General features: G+C 33.6%; 1 protein-coding gene across 5 annotated transcripts in view; it reads right to left on the bottom strand.

Moving 5' to 3' along the window:
* The window catches only part of JMJD1C (jumonji domain containing 1C), a 258,095-nt gene that overhangs the window by 9,621 nt on the left and 232,664 nt on the right, over window positions 1–15,810 (bottom strand). For 4 of the 5 annotated variants that reach the window (XM_072971435.1, XM_072971433.1, XM_072971437.1 and 1 more), the window contains 11 exons: window positions 13,305–13,519; window positions 12,080–12,232; window positions 10,137–10,226; window positions 9,535–9,662; window positions 9,129–9,342; window positions 8,408–8,622; window positions 7,442–7,720; window positions 4,043–4,211; window positions 3,439–3,529; window positions 2,835–2,965; window positions 2,422–2,544 (listed from right to left, as the gene is read on the bottom strand). In XM_072971435.1, coding sequence (XP_072827536.1) covers window positions 2,422–2,544; window positions 2,835–2,965; window positions 3,439–3,529; window positions 4,043–4,211; window positions 7,442–7,720; window positions 8,408–8,622; window positions 9,129–9,342; window positions 9,535–9,662; window positions 10,137–10,226; window positions 12,080–12,232; window positions 13,305–13,519 — 1,808 coding nt within the window. The remainder of the gene's footprint in view (window positions 1–2,421; window positions 2,545–2,834; window positions 2,966–3,438; window positions 3,530–4,042; window positions 4,212–7,441; window positions 7,721–8,407; window positions 8,623–9,128; window positions 9,343–9,534; window positions 9,663–10,136; window positions 10,227–12,079; window positions 12,233–13,304; window positions 13,520–15,810) is intronic. The other variant, XM_072971434.1, reaches the window with a different exon arrangement.

Here is a 15,810-nt window from a genome sequence, read left to right as displayed (position 1 = left end):
TTCCACTACCACTATTACAGTAAGCAAGGATAATAACCTCTATTTTAGAACTGAACAAAAAGTTCAGTGAGAAGGAATTTGTTCATTACCATGACTAATGAATGGCAGAGCAAAATGTCTTCCAACTAATTCCTGGGAAATCTCATTTATTATTATTGGTTAATCTGTAATCAAATGCAAATGCTTTTAGGTGCTGTGGTTTGAGGAAGCATTAGGCCATTCTTCTAAAATATTGACAGAACTAAAATGTGTATGTGCAGGAAAAAAACGTTAACTGTGGTTATCTCTGAAGTATAGGAAGATCATCTTTTTCAAATTCCTGATTTCACTACAATAAAATGTTCAGAAATCTTTATCTTTAATGAAGCTGTTTCTTTAGTCTAGGGGCAGATGACAATAGAGCTACATTTTGAGGGATGAATACAGGAATGTGCCAGGGAGACAAGTAGGAAGGAGAGCCACTGAAGGTGGAGGAAAAGGAATGTGCTTTAAGTAGGTGAGTATTTTTGATGCATTTAAAGCATTATTATAACTCTGTAACATGCCTTTTTTTGTGACCACTTATAAAAATTGGCAAAAACTTTGAAGGAAATCCAGAGTTAAGACGCTAATGACTTTTCCTCAAAAGACCAAATATGCTACGAATGAGGGGTGGGAGGTGCAGAAACAAAGGTAAGTAAGAAGGTTCTAGCACTTATAGACATGAAAGAAAAGTAGGGGAGAAAAGCAGGTGTAACCTCTATATTGTAGATTAAGTGCTACAGGAGATGATCTGAACAAAGTACACCGAGATACAAAAGAGATACTTCAGTATCTGCACAGGACTGGTCCCAGGACCCTCCACCCCCAGCAAATACCAAAATCCACAGATGTTCAAGTTCCTTACATAAAATGGTGTAGTGTTTGCATATAATCTACACCTACCTCCCCTGGCCCAACCAACCCCATACACTTTTAGATCACTTATAATAACTAATACAATTTAAATGCTATGTAAATAATTGTAAATACAATGTGAATGCTATGTAAACAGTTGCTGGCCACAGCAGATTTGTTTTGCTTTTTGAAAATCAGCACATGGCAAATTCAAATTTTTCTTTTTGAAACTTACTGGAATTTTCTTTTTCCTGAATATTTTCTAACCTTGGTTGGTTGATTCTGCAGATGCAGAAGCCACAGATAAGGAGGGTCAACTATAACTCTGTGACACCACAGGCTTTGACAGGATACGTAATTGGAACCAAAGATCACACGTTTCTGTGTTACAGTTAAGACTACAGCTCAAGTGTGTCTGAGTCTCAAATCCTTGGGAATGAGGGGGCAAGAGTTTTTTCAATCAATTATAATCAATGGAGAGTCAGTTAAGAAAGCTGAGAAATTATGAATTTCTATAGTTTTGAGGGGAACTTAGAGTATGTATTATAGAAACTGTAGAATATATATACAAAAATTACTTAAAATGAACCCCCAGGTCCTGAGCACCTAGCCACTAAGCTGCAGATACATTCTGAGCTCCAGATACAGAATTGGTGAGCTAAGTGCTGGTTGAAAATCATGCATAAGTTTCATAAGAAGGGCATGTAAACTGGGAAAGGTAGAGAAAAAGGTCTTAGCTTTAGAAAAGTCTGTAACTCCATCAAATGTGACAAATCAAGGGAGCAGTGTTACTGAAGCCAAGGCCAGTATTTGAAGTAGTGGTGATTAACTGTTGTTATAGAGGGTACAAATAATAAAAGTACAAGAAAGAAACCATTGTACTGAACTGTCACCGACAGCCATAGCAATAGCAACATTAATTTCAGTGGGGTCAGGTATAGAGGCCAACCTGCACTGACAGGTTTCAACTGAGTTGAAATATGAAACAGAGGTGACAGACACAGCAAAGAATTTGTTATGCAGGCAGAAGCAATAGGATTGTCGCAAGGAAGACAAAGTTTGAAGAAGGCTTTTGGACAAAGAAGGAATAGTAGATGGAACAAGGTTTCAGAAATAAACTGGAGAAGACAGAATCTAAAACCTATGCAGTGGATAGAAAGGCTATTTCTACTTAGGTGAAAAGGCCCCCTCTCTTCGGTACTACAGCAGAAAAAAGAATGCTTGAGAACAAACATGTCTTAATCATCTTCAGATCTCCAGGACCTAGTTTCTATTCTTCACCAAATGCTTACCAGTTCATTTTCATAAACACAATATTTAATAATAGGAAAGGAACAAAAAAAAATACTCATTTTTAAATTAAAATTTCATGTTAAGAAAAAGACCAGGTAAATTAATCATGTTTCAAGTAATAAATATTAGAATGTCCCCATTTTGATGGGAGGGGGAATCTTTGATGTTAACCCAGAGGCTGACATTCTGGATAATACTACTGCGTATGGTTATTCAACTGTTATTATGAAGACCACTATTAAGTTTCTTTACCTGCTTTTGAAAGAATGCCATTTCCTTTTGCTATGCCAACATAGACTAGAATATTTACAACATCAGAAACTTCAACATGTAGATTTGTTGTTCCTATATCATGATCTTTAGTAGCAGCTACACCTGTGTACAAAATAAAATTTTACTTAAGAGAATACTTTACATATCCTAAATATTCCCCACAAGACCAGTTTTAGGAGGATAATCTATTAAAGTTTTAGTTTCTAAAACCTGCCCACAAAAAACCACAATCCATGAAATATCCCATAAAAATCAAGTAGAAAATGTAAATCTTTTACAAGGAATTAACAGGTACTCAGCTATATATATTGGCTATTAATTCCCAATATACACTGCTTGATTTAGAATATTCCATTTATTCCAAGCTGATAGAAATGCAAATATATACCTACCATAAGCACTGCACAACCTGGGTCCTAAATCAGGGCGTACAAAAAATCCTGGCAAATGAGAGGCCAAATTGAATTTTCCTTCTGGATTACAATATTCTGGCAATGGTAGGCTTTTTAAAAGCTCTTCATACCTGAAGAGTAACAATAGTGACGTCTTTTGAATAAAGATTTACATTCTTAAGTGCTTTCAAATATATAACGTTCAACTTGTTGATAACACAAGGAAAAGTTGTCTTAAGGCCTTTGACAGGTACACTTTCCTGTTTAAAGGAATGCATACACACACGGATAACTACAGAACAGAAGTGATACTGACTGAAACTGCAATTCTGCTTCCCTAATTACAGCAAACTGAAAGCAACAAAAGGAGAGAGGTCCCAAATGGGGCCTCCTGTTCTTTGACAGAAGTATTCTCTCCTTTATTGTCCTAATAGACTTAGCCCTGCTCAGACTATGGAGATTCAGTTTTTAAATTATTATTTTTAACTGAGGAAGAAAATGCCTAAAAAGCTCACATTTGTAGTTTCTTATCCCACTTCTGGGGATAATCTCAGCTCAACCGCAAAAAACCGAGAGTCAAAGTAACAAATTTAAAACGATATACCTTGTTGGCATCATAGTTTTGAAGTCTTCTCCTGAAGGGCAGTCTTTCAATTTTAAAACAACTGTTTCTCCACTTTTTGTTTTTTGCCGTTCTGTAAGAATGCAGTTGATTATTAAAAAGGTAATCTGTCTTTTTATTTTTGTTAATGTTTGGAGAAGGAAGAGATATAAAATGAACTAATTCGATTGTTGTACAGTAGGTACTTAATGCTTGCTTATGAACTTTTATTTCTTATGTACTTATGTAGCATGAAGATGTTTATTCCTTATGTATACAGATATATTGTAATATAAAAATTCTTTAAAAATCTCTTCACAGTTGTTACTAAAACTAGTCTGTGTTTTACATAAAGTACATAATTTAAGTTTCAAATACTTATGAGATTACCAAAAATATTTCCCATGATATAAGGAAACAGTATAAATGACTTTGTTTATGGTCAAAGGAAAAGAGGGATGGAGCCAGGAATAGGACCCAGTCTCTTACTTCCAACTACTTGTGTCTTTTGTTTCAAAGATTAAAAATCTATAAGTCATACTTCCAATTTATCATTGGGGCAGGGATATGTTTAAGGAAACAGTAAAACAATCAAAAAACAACATACTTGAAACTTCTTCAAAACCATTCCAGAATTCCTTAACATTGCCATTTGAAATAATGCTGTCTTTGCAGTTCAGGAGATCAGCTTGATGGTCTCCAAAATCAAGACTAATTGAGTCTGCCTTCCACAAGCTAATGTTCATTTTCTTATGCACACCAGAAATCACTGCAGGCTTATAAAGAAATAAACAGAGAAGTAAAAATTAGAAGTATATGGACACTTCCAAAATTTCATTTTACACACATATAGTAAATGGATAACATATTGAGTTTCAGGACTAATGACAAATTGTAAGAATAAAATAGGCTTTTAAATATGTATATGCATGACTGGGACATTGTGCTGTACACCAGAAACGGACACATTGTAACTGATGGTACTTCAATTAAAAAAAAAGTCCCTGACCTGGAAAGATGTTCATAATATATTTTCAAAGACAAAAGGGTGAGAGAATGCCATTTACATGGCAGAGTACACTGCCATGTTTGAAAACAAAAAGTAAAATACTAAATATTAATATAAAGTATTTTTCAGAAAAGAACTCTGAAAGGCTATACTAAAAACTTTCATTTCTAGGCAATATAACTATGTTTTCACAGACAGAACACAACCTACTTACATATTTGTATGTATGTACTATTTATAAGATTTTAATAATCCTTGAGATTAAAACAAAATTTCTATACATTCTACTTTTATATCACTTAAAACACATATATACATATATTCTTTACCTCCACAAGGATCATGACAAATTAAAATATTAAACAACCAGAAAAATAAATTTCAGATCTAATGAATGATTTCCTGAAAGTGAATTTCTCCTCTGAAATCACATGAATTCAAATTTCAAGGCTCTCTAACCCCAAAACCAACAACTGAAGATTTATAGCTTCTGAAACTCCAATGTTGATGTGATTTAAAAAAAACACACCTCTAAGGCAACTTCATTTGTTATTTTCAGGTTTCTTTCTTTTTTAAATTTATTATAAATGAAGTAAAAGAGAACACAGAGAAATTATGACTTCAGTAGTAGAGTGCGTGCCTAGCATGCATAAGGTCCTGGGTTCAATCCCCAGTATCTCCATTAAAAAAAATTAATAAAAGTAAATAAACCTAATTATCCTCCCCTAAAACAAAACAAAACCAAAAAGAGTTCCTTGTAAACAATGTCATTTGTAAAGTAATCTTAAAACTCTCAAGATAATCAATCAAATTTGGGGAACCACAAGTGCAGAATTACCTCTAGCTAGGGTTGTTATCACAAAGTATCTCAGAAGAAAAGAAAAAAAATTAAACAACAGCAATAACCACCCTAAGAAGTTTGGTTAACTGCTCCACTACATTTTCTTTCAATGGTATCATAATATATTCAACTTTTAGATAATCAACTTTTGTTCACAATTCATGTATTAATTCCCAGCCCTTATTAGACCTATCCAATAATACTCCCATCCAGCCCTGTGCTACTCTATTATAGTAACCAGCAGCTTGGGAAAAGTAAGATTTTAAAAATGAGAGAGGCAAGTTAATTAATATATTACACTATTCTAAAGCAGAATTCTTAGACTACTATCATCATTATCATCTTTCCGAATACTGAAACACCTTTCTAATAGTAGACTCTTTGCATCTGATCTTATTCCCCTTCTAATCCAACTTCCAACCTGCTTTGTTGTCAGTTATTTTTTGTTGTTGTTGTGAGTTATTTTAAAATGTCAATCTGTACAACACAGGGAAGACAGCCAGTATTTCATAATAACTATAAATGGAGGTATAACCTTTAAAAACTGAATCACTGTATTGTACACCTGTACATTAACTATAATTCAGTTTAAAAAGTCAATCTGATTGCTTTGATTCTTCAATCGCAACTGTCATCCATAGGATGAAGTTCAGACTCTTTAGCATATTATAAAAGTCCTTCAATAATAATAACCCCAACCACCTCATTTCCCCATCATCACCCCAGAGAATTCTTATTGTCAGGTAAACAAAGCTACTTAACAGTTCTTCAAACACCTGATCCATTTTATTCCTAACCTCTTGTCCATCTAGAAGAACTTCACTTAACCCCTGAGATATCAATTCAGACTAGCGTTTTTGAAATAGTACTTGAGCTTAGTCATTCACTCTTATAGGTTTCCACAGTACCTTAAACAAAATACTTAGAATATTTAACATATTTATAAAAGTATTTATTTATATGACTGTTTAAACCCACACAAATCTAAGTTGTTCAAATGCCACCTCAGCAATGGCATCAAGGCTTCAGGGAGAGCCAACCAAAAAATATATACATGTACTAAATATACAGTATATGCAATGCATGAGTGTGTATCTTTTTCTGGGGTGAAGAATCAAGCTGTCATCTGATTTTGAAAAGGATTGGTAACCTAAAAAGATAAAGAACCACTGTATTGAAATGATTCTTACTCATTTTTACATCCTTAATGGCCAGCACAGAGACTGGATTTACTAGGTGCTCAATAACTATGTTGAATGAAAAAAGTGAAGTAAAATACCAATGATGTCCAGAATGCAAGGGAAAAAACTGAACATAATACAAAGTCATGCAAATTCATAATGTGTGTGCATTAATGTAGTAAACTGCCACCTGGAATGGCACTATATCAAAACTTGTCAAACAAAACCATTTATATCTGAACAGAATTAAATGACTCTGTTGTTCAAGATTTAATCAACTAACTTATAAATATATAAATGTTCCATGGATAAACATTATAGGCAAAAACATCTACACTTTTCATCAGTTCAACAAAAATAGTTCTGGTATTAACATTTTAATAGCAGATATGAATCTGTTAACTAGACTAAAATACAAATTTTAAAAAGGTGGTACCAAACTTTGTAAATATACAGCTTTATTAAAAGTCTGTTGACCAACAGATCAAAATTATAACATCAAATAAGCAGCTTCCCTGGCCAAAAAACAAGAATTCAGAAACAATCATTCTGGGGTGGGAAGGGACAGACTGGGATTTCAAAATTTGTAGATACTGACAGGCATATTCAGAATAGATAAACAAGATTATACTGTATAGCACAGGGAAATATATACAAGATCTTGTGGTAGCTCACAGCGGAAAAAAAAATGTGACAATGAATATATGTATGTTCACGTATAACTGAAAATTTGTACTCTACGCTGGAATTCGACACAACATTGTAAAATGACTATAACTCAATAAAAAATGTAAAAAAAAAAAAAAAGAAAGAAAGAAATAGTCATTCTGGTAACTTGTTGTTTTTGGTATCTTCCAACCCAAATGTGTCAAATATTACCTTTCCCCTCTCTCTGTATTCTTAAGAGAACTCTTTTTCCTATTCAACCAGCGTCAGCACCGCTAAGAGCATATTAAATCAGCTTAAAATACTCACTTGTCCGTGTTTCCAACACTCTTTGAAAAGCTTCCAATTATTGACATTTTTATAATCCTTAAGCCACAGAATATGCTTCTCACAGATCCAGGAATGTGGTATATCACTGTACAACTTATTGTTTTCATCCACGGCAGATTTTCTGCTTTCTTTAGGCTCTTCTTTGAGCTCTGGTTTTACATTTATCTTAGAGGCTTTATTTGGTGGAATTTTGTTTTCAACAACTGAAGCAATTATGTCATCAAGAATGTTTGGCATAGTCCTTCCACTTTTACCACTCTAATAGGGAAAAAATTATATTTACAAGGAAAAAGTTAACATTTTGAAATTTTTGCTTTGATTTACTAGTAACATAGCAAACAACCAACACAAAAAATATGCCTGGCTTCATGAATCATGTCAGTGGACGTGGGTCTCTAGTCCCCACACTGTTCCTGACAGGTGGGAAGCAGAACTTCGGTGGTCTGCAGGGTATGCAGAAACTAGTGAAGTGTGCCCTTCCTTCCTTTCATATTTTAGGAACAGGGCAGAGGGACAAATAGGCAAACTCTCCCATACACTTTTAAAAGCCACTAAACATGTGTGCCTACCTATGCAATTAGTCTGTTTTTATTTTTTCTGGTAAATAACTAAAGCAAAAATTTGATTTCTAAATATTTTAAGTAGTAAAACATTCACACCCACATGTTCTTTCCCCCATACTAGATACGTGTTTTTCAAATTATGAAGAACTATCTTAGGGCTCTTCTGGAATCAAAACGCCTCTCCCCCAACCCTTTTCACCTGGGAAAAGAACAAAGTCTCCAGCTTTTAAGTATTATAAGAGTTACAATGCAAACAGGAACATGTCTAGTAATCTGGTACATCTGATTACATCTGTATCTATTTACTGTGGAGTTTATAGCTGAGTCTCCAAATCTAAGTTTAAGGCCCATATAGAACCCAAAAATCTGGCATCTCACTCACTGGGGTTCCCATCGAATACACTGGTGCAAAGGCAATGCCAGCATCTGTAGAACCCACACGTAGCTTGCCCGCTGTTGTGGTCAGCAAATCACGTAATGTTGAGCCTTGTTCATTATTCTGGGACACAGGAGGTGATGTCCTGCTATTTGGAGAATCAGGGTTGTCTTGTTCTCTTTCTTCTTTAAGTTGCTTCTCAAGGGCAAATTCTTTGTTTTCTGAAATAAAACGTTTTGCAAAATTCAAATAAAATTAAGCATCCTGTTGAAGTACAGACAAAACTGGCAACCGTGTATTTAATAGTGAGAGGTGAAAACTGTAGCACTAGTGATTTATTCACTTCAGCACACACCGGAGGATTGGTTAGATCCCTCAGGAGTCAAATGGTTTGAATAGGAAAATGCCTTCCTCAATATCTTAGACATGAGTTTGTACCTGTCACAAATGAAAAATGGTATACTAAGACAGAAAGTATAGGTAAGTCACAAATCTACTGCCCTGGTAGCTTTATTGATATGCTCGTTGACAGATGATTCTGTGACTATTTTTGATGCAATTACAGGAAGGCCAGTTCCTAGTAAGAGAAGACATGGTTTTACTGAACCTAAGCCATAATGCAAGCAAATGACAAAACTGTTCCACGTGAATAGTACATTAATGGATAATATAGTACTTTGTTGATTACAGTTCTCCATTATATCCTTAAATAATAAAGTAGATTTACCTTTTTTTTCCTCTCTAGCCTTTTGCTCTGCAAGATCTGCTAACCAATGCAGTGGTGACTGGGATTCTGGAGGAGTTAGCTTGCTGTCTGTGCTTACATCACTCCCTGGGCTGCTGTTGCCATTACTCTCAGACTTCTGAGGGGTATTTTGCTGCTGAGACTCAGGCATGCACAGAGAAATTTTGTTACTGTGATTAAGAACATTCTGTAAAACCTATAAAGGTAGAATAGTTGAATTTTTAAAATACTCTCTCTTCAATTATTCAGTTAAAAGTAGAGGTTACATTTATTTACACAGTAACATAGGAAACAGAATTTATAAAACACAAGTCCTACACTGGATTTCAAATATCAAACTGATTAATTTAACCATGGATTTTTTATTTGAACAGAGATTTCTACTCACTTGAGACACACCATTCATAGCAGAAAAATTTCCAACTTGTATATTCTCTGTGTTAGTACAATGACAATGGGATTTAATACCATATTTTTCTCTAAGTGTGTGCATCGCATCTAGAAGATCTGTCAAAACTACAAAATATAATAATGGTTAATAAAAAGATTATTACTAGTTGTTAAGATTACTTAAAATTTCTTATTTTTCTTAGAGATTTTCTTATGCCTTTTCACTTTTCTTCCATTATTTTCTTCATCCCTTTCATCTGTTTCAGGTTTGATCACTGAACCAAATTCATGTTGTTCTCTATTCTTTTTTTATCTATAATTAAAAATCAGTATGCTTAAAAGAAAAAAAGTATAATAATTTAATAAATCTTATATGCCTTTTCATTACACTATAGTTTTCCCCTTCTGAACTGGTTCCTCTATGGCTTTCTTCATCACTGGGCCAGGACTTATCTTGCTAGCTTTATTACACAGAGGATTACAAGAACAATTCAAGATTACATAAACCTTACCTCTCCATTCTATTATATTCCTAAATAATCTGGAACAATAAAGAACTATTATACTACTACTGAGTCAATAATGTATATTTATGCTTACCAGAACCGGGTATAATTTGAGTTGGCATTAAATGTTTGTGATCATGAGGCTGTCCCTTCACACACTTCATCCAAGCATATAGTTCTTTATCTGTAAGATTGTAACATATGTACTTATTAGTCATGTTTACAATGATAAAATTGATGGCTTGTATATAAAGAGTTTAACAATTATATAAAATGTCAGTGGTAGGTTTCAGGTGTTTTCTTCTTAAAGAAATATAAGATAGTTCCACCATTCTGAGAATTCTATAAAATAGGATACAAAACTGTTAGGTTAGTCTTTTCTTAAATGACCATTCTTTATTCTCATGAATGTATTAGTCACCGCAGTCTTCCCTGGAGCTAATTTTTTTTAATCTTAGCTATTTGTGCCAAATAGAGCTTTTGCCTAATCTTAGTACATTAGACTCATATAAAAGTTTGAGGCTTTTGGCAACTCATTTTTCTTGTATGCTTCAAAGATGTGTAGAGGAACTGTCATGAGACATGTGAAAAAGCCTCAACTTGATAGAAAGTTTAACTGTTATTACTACAACAAGGCTCCATACCTGGAGGAGTAAACATATTAAGGCATAGCATGAAGTACATAATGTACTTATACATTATGTATACATTATACACAGGAAAAAATATTCAATACCTCGATCTCAAGGAGATCTTTCTCTATAAAATTAATGATATAGGTACTATTTATGATGTGGCTATGAGTTTCAATAAATATCAAAAAGCTCATTAAATTCAGCATAAAAAATCTATTAATTATTTCATGAAAAGTTTCCAAGGAAATAAATTCAAATCCAGGCTAAAACTGGTTTCCTTTATAAAGGTTTCTGACTTTCCCTCTGAAGCCTAGATAGTAATTTGTAAATGTTTTCTAACTGCTTATATTTTAGGCATTATATAAAGCTATAACCTAGTCAATGTAAGCTCACTATAGTACTGAACTGTGAAATAAGGAAATATATACATAACACAGAATACAACTCAAGGCATATAGGTTACATTAAAAAAAAATAATACAGTGACTCAGACTATACTTTCAAAACAAATGGTACCATAACTAACAGCAACACAATTATTAAATTTATTTTAAAAGATTTATGCTTATACGTGCATACAACAATGCATTAAAATTAATTTCTTTTTAATTTGGCAAAAGGGAAACAGAAGTAATTTGGAACCAGGAAAGATGATTAACTGCCTAAATACATTCCTTTTTATGGTTTTACATTATACTCATGTACCTTTTACATATCACAGAAACAATTAGCTACAGATGCTTTCCTACTTAGTTCTCTTTGGTAAGTGCTGGGTGTATAAGAAGGGTTAGAAAGGGTGAGGCTTTAGTAATCCTATCAGTAGAAAAGACACTGATGGCTAAATTATAATTCACCTACCTGACATACTACTTTGAAAAAGAGCTGCATGGAATGAAAATGATACTGTTTTTAGACAATGAATAGTCTAACTAGGGGGAGTAAATGGTGCTAGTGGTAGCATATTCTTGAATATTTTGATTGGAACTTTATGGACCAATATTTAGAAAAATCAACTCACACTAGTAAATATTCAATTTTGATTTATGTGCATGACTGTATAATTAACAGGTTCTAGAAGAGACTTCAGGCTCTGACACACCAGAATCTGAAGGCAGCAAAACCTAACCTAAATTTGGGCTGTATTAAGGAAGTATCTGCTTGAAATGAGACTGTGCATCTACTAATCAGGCTAAAAAAGATGTAGATGCAGTTTTATACTAGAAAATCTGGTTATTTTAATAAACTGTGGTTAACTCTTCCTTTTAAAAACAAACTTCACAAAAATTCCTAAATGTAATATAGTCATAATCAAGGAAGGTAGGAAAAACAACTCATCTAATGTTCCAGATGAATGACCCTAAAAAAATTATAAATTTCAATTTATATAAAGCTATAAACCAACCTCTAGAACTCTTCCTTTCTTTTCCTTTGTAACAATCTAAGCAGACCACAAATCCACATTTTTGGCAGACCCAATGAATGTTAAATAATGTTGCTTCACATGCATCACACATCTCCCGGACTCCTCTCACTGCTCTTTTCCAGGCAATTTTGACTGAAATACAGAGAAAGAAAAACTTAAGGCAAACATGCTCTTTTACCATACAATTTTCACTAAAATGCACAAAAACAAAAATCTCAAGGCAAACCAAGATCTTTGAGGGATATATTAATTAATGATCAATAGAAGATTTCTTGAAGTCATTAATAATTCTCTTCAGAAGATATACATCTAATGCAACATTTCTCAATCTTGGCAATTTTGACATTTGGACTGAGTAATTCTTTTTTCCTAGGGGACTATCCTGTGTAGGATAGAATGTTTAGTGGCATCTGTGGCTTCCACCTATTAGATGCTAGTACCCTACACACTTCAAGTATACAACCAAAAATGTCTCCAGTCATTGCCAAAGGTCCCTGGGGGGGACAAACCACTGATTTAAGAGACAAGAAGGAAACGAAACTAACATTTAGAGCACCTAGTATGTAAGTTGCTTTAAACAGAACAGTACTTTATAAACCAATCTATAAAGTAGTTATTATTTCCATTTCACAGTTATATAGGTAAACAAGGAGTAAAGTTGAGATTCAAATATAAATCTAACTCCAAAGACTGATGAACCACACTAGATTAAAAATTTAAATAACTGGATGGATTATGTCTTTATATGGGAAATGCTGAAATTTTCTGAGTATCAGATATAAAGTGCCCTTATTGTACTAAAGTATGTCATAGTGGCAGAAATACCAAAATGCTGCTGTAATTCCACAAATTGCTAATCCATTCAATTCAACCTCAACTGGAAAACAGCTGTTACTTTAATTACATATAGGTGCAAGTGTATGTAATAAAGTGGCATCAAAAGTAAAAGTAAACAAGCCTTAGGGGAAGGGTATAGCTCAGTGGTAGAGTACATGCTTAGCATGCATGAGGTCCTGGGTTCAATCTCCCATACATCCATTAAAACAAATAAACCTAATTACCCCCTACCTCACCAAAAAAAAAAAATTAAAAAAAAAAGTAAACAAGACTAGATAAGACTATACCCACAGATGAAACATTCCAAAGAGAAATTTTTTAAATGAAATGTGTATAGTTGCATGTTCTAAGTATTTAACTTCCTTACCATCCTTTTTCACCCAGGATAAAGCTGTTTTTTCAGACGTTACCAACTGACAGAACTTATCACCTATTATATCCAAGATGTATTTTGAAGTTTCTATGTCTAGTTCATCATCTTCATAATTTTCATGTGTCCATAAACTCATAGCTTCATCATCATATTGGTCAGGAGAAGAGAAGCCATCTATTCTAACCACTCCATTTTTACTAAATGATAATCTGAAACATTAAAACATAAAAGCATTAGATACCAAGACAGAAGTCCAGGTTCTATTACATTATTTTACATTTACAATTAAAAGCATGAAAATAAGGTAGTCCTTTACGTACATAAACTTCATTGATAAAATTTAACCAACTTTTGACTTCCACAGTGCTACACAAATGGCAATGATAAGCAGCACCAATTTTAAAACTTCAAGAAATATGATTTTCCCTATCACTTCCCTACTTAACTCCAATCAAATGAAAACTGCCCAAGTGTTTCATGAGGACAAGAGTTTAAATGTTGGCCAAATGCTGCCTTAAGCAATGCAGTTATTTTCTACACAATCTAAATTAGCAACCTCTAAAGTTGAAAATGCCATGTATCATCTTAAGACTTTCGGGGGAGGATACAGCTCAAGTGGTAGAGTGCATGCCTAGCGTGCACAAGGTCCTGGATGCACAAGGTCCTGGGTTCGATCCCTAGTATCTCCTCTAAAAATAAATAAACCTAATTACCTCTCTCCCCCACCTCCCTGCCAAAAGACCAAAACAAAAACAAAAAAACCCCCCAAGACTTTCACAGGGAGTATTAAGAAAAATACAAAGTACATATACATTTTCTTCCTTAATTAAAATGACACATCTATGGACTTCGGTTGATAACAATGTGCCCATGTTGGTTCATCGATTGTACCAAATATGCCACAGTGATAAGGGATGTTGAGGGTAGGGGAGTAAATATGTGTGGGTGGAGAGGGCTATGTGGGAACTCTATTATCTGCTCAATTCTGTTGTGAACCTGAAACTGCTCTAAAAGAATAAAGTTTATTAAAAAATGACACTTTACTAACGTGCTTTGGAGAAATAAGACTGAAACTCTTAATAGTGTATCAGGAACCGAATTAGTGTACTTAACTTCCTTCTCTTAGCTTCTGACACCCAATTTATGTAACTACTCAATTCAGATAAATTAAGGGTAAATGGAAAGCAAAACTCCCATTTTCTTACTGACTGGTGGTTATTCCTCAATTATCTTTGTACTTACTCAAAGAGGGGATACTCTATAAGCCATTTTGTATTTTCCAAAAGGACAACGCCAACAACATTCCTTTTGCCTCCTTTTTCTTATACCTTTACCACCTTACCCTTTTCCTTTTTTAAAAAAAAAAACTTTCTCTTTTCATTACAACCCTTCATCTTATTTTAGCTTTGTGTTACCTCTTTCTTTCCTTCAAACTTTCCCAAAGGTTTTCTTATCTCTTCAAACCTACTTTCCTTTTGATTCCTTTTCTATCTTTTCTGTACCTCCATGTATACTACCTTCTGTAACTATTCTTTGAAGTTGTCTGTCCTTTGAGGGCTATTGGCTAGAAAAACCATGAAGTAAAGAAATGTTCCTACCACTACATATTTTTGGAGTCTCTACTAGGCCAACAGCATAGTATTTGTATTTCCTGGAACAAAGTGTCTCCTAACTTCGGAAGAAAATGATGATGATTAGGAAAATAATTGCAGGTAACATCATCAGAGCATTTCGTTGTGCCTGGTACTATACTAAGGACTTTGTGTTACTTTTTTTTCACTTAATCTTCATGAAACCTCTCTGAGGTAGGGACCACTATCACTCACATTATGCAGATGAGATGGGTTTAGCTATAGTTCTACTACAGTTAATAAACTGTACAGTTAACTAGTTTCCATTGGCTGGACCCAGCTATTCTTTAGTTGAACTCTTGCAAGTCTTTAAGTTTTTAGTACTGAAGTATTATTTATTGATATTAACATTATAGTACTATATAAGTTTAATAACAACTATATGTTTTTATATTCTCTACAAAAACTGTGAAATGTGAACTGGTACTGATATATCTTTATTGTCATTTTACAACTCATATTTTTATAGCTACATATGTTGAACAAAAGTATGGGTATCTCTAATGTAACATACAGACTTTAATGCCTAGATTTTTTACCTAGACTTATAGACTCTTAGTCATTGTAGCTAATGCACAGATATAAATGTGACATTGTTCTAGCAAAAAAATATAAATTAAAAAAAATACTTAAATCAAACTGTTTCCTTCCATTTTCTAGAAAAAATATGAATATTTTCTCATTAAGGAAGAGTAATAAATCTTTCAGAAGAGAAAGGCCATATGAACACAAATATCAGTGTGAATATGAATTTCCTCCAATAATTAGCTATTATTAAATTTGGCACACACAAAGTTTAATATTCTTTTATAATGCTTCAGAAACACAGAGGCTCAAAGCCTCATTCTCACCTGTAAAAGGCTCCTGGA

The sequence above is a fragment of the Vicugna pacos genome, chromosome 11, assembly GCF_048564905.1.
Source record: "Vicugna pacos chromosome 11, VicPac4, whole genome shotgun sequence".
NCBI classification, from domain to species: domain Eukaryota; kingdom Metazoa; phylum Chordata; class Mammalia; order Artiodactyla; family Camelidae; genus Vicugna; species Vicugna pacos.
The sequence above is the reverse complement of the archived record's forward strand: the minus strand, read 5'-3'. Positions and strand labels throughout refer to the sequence as shown.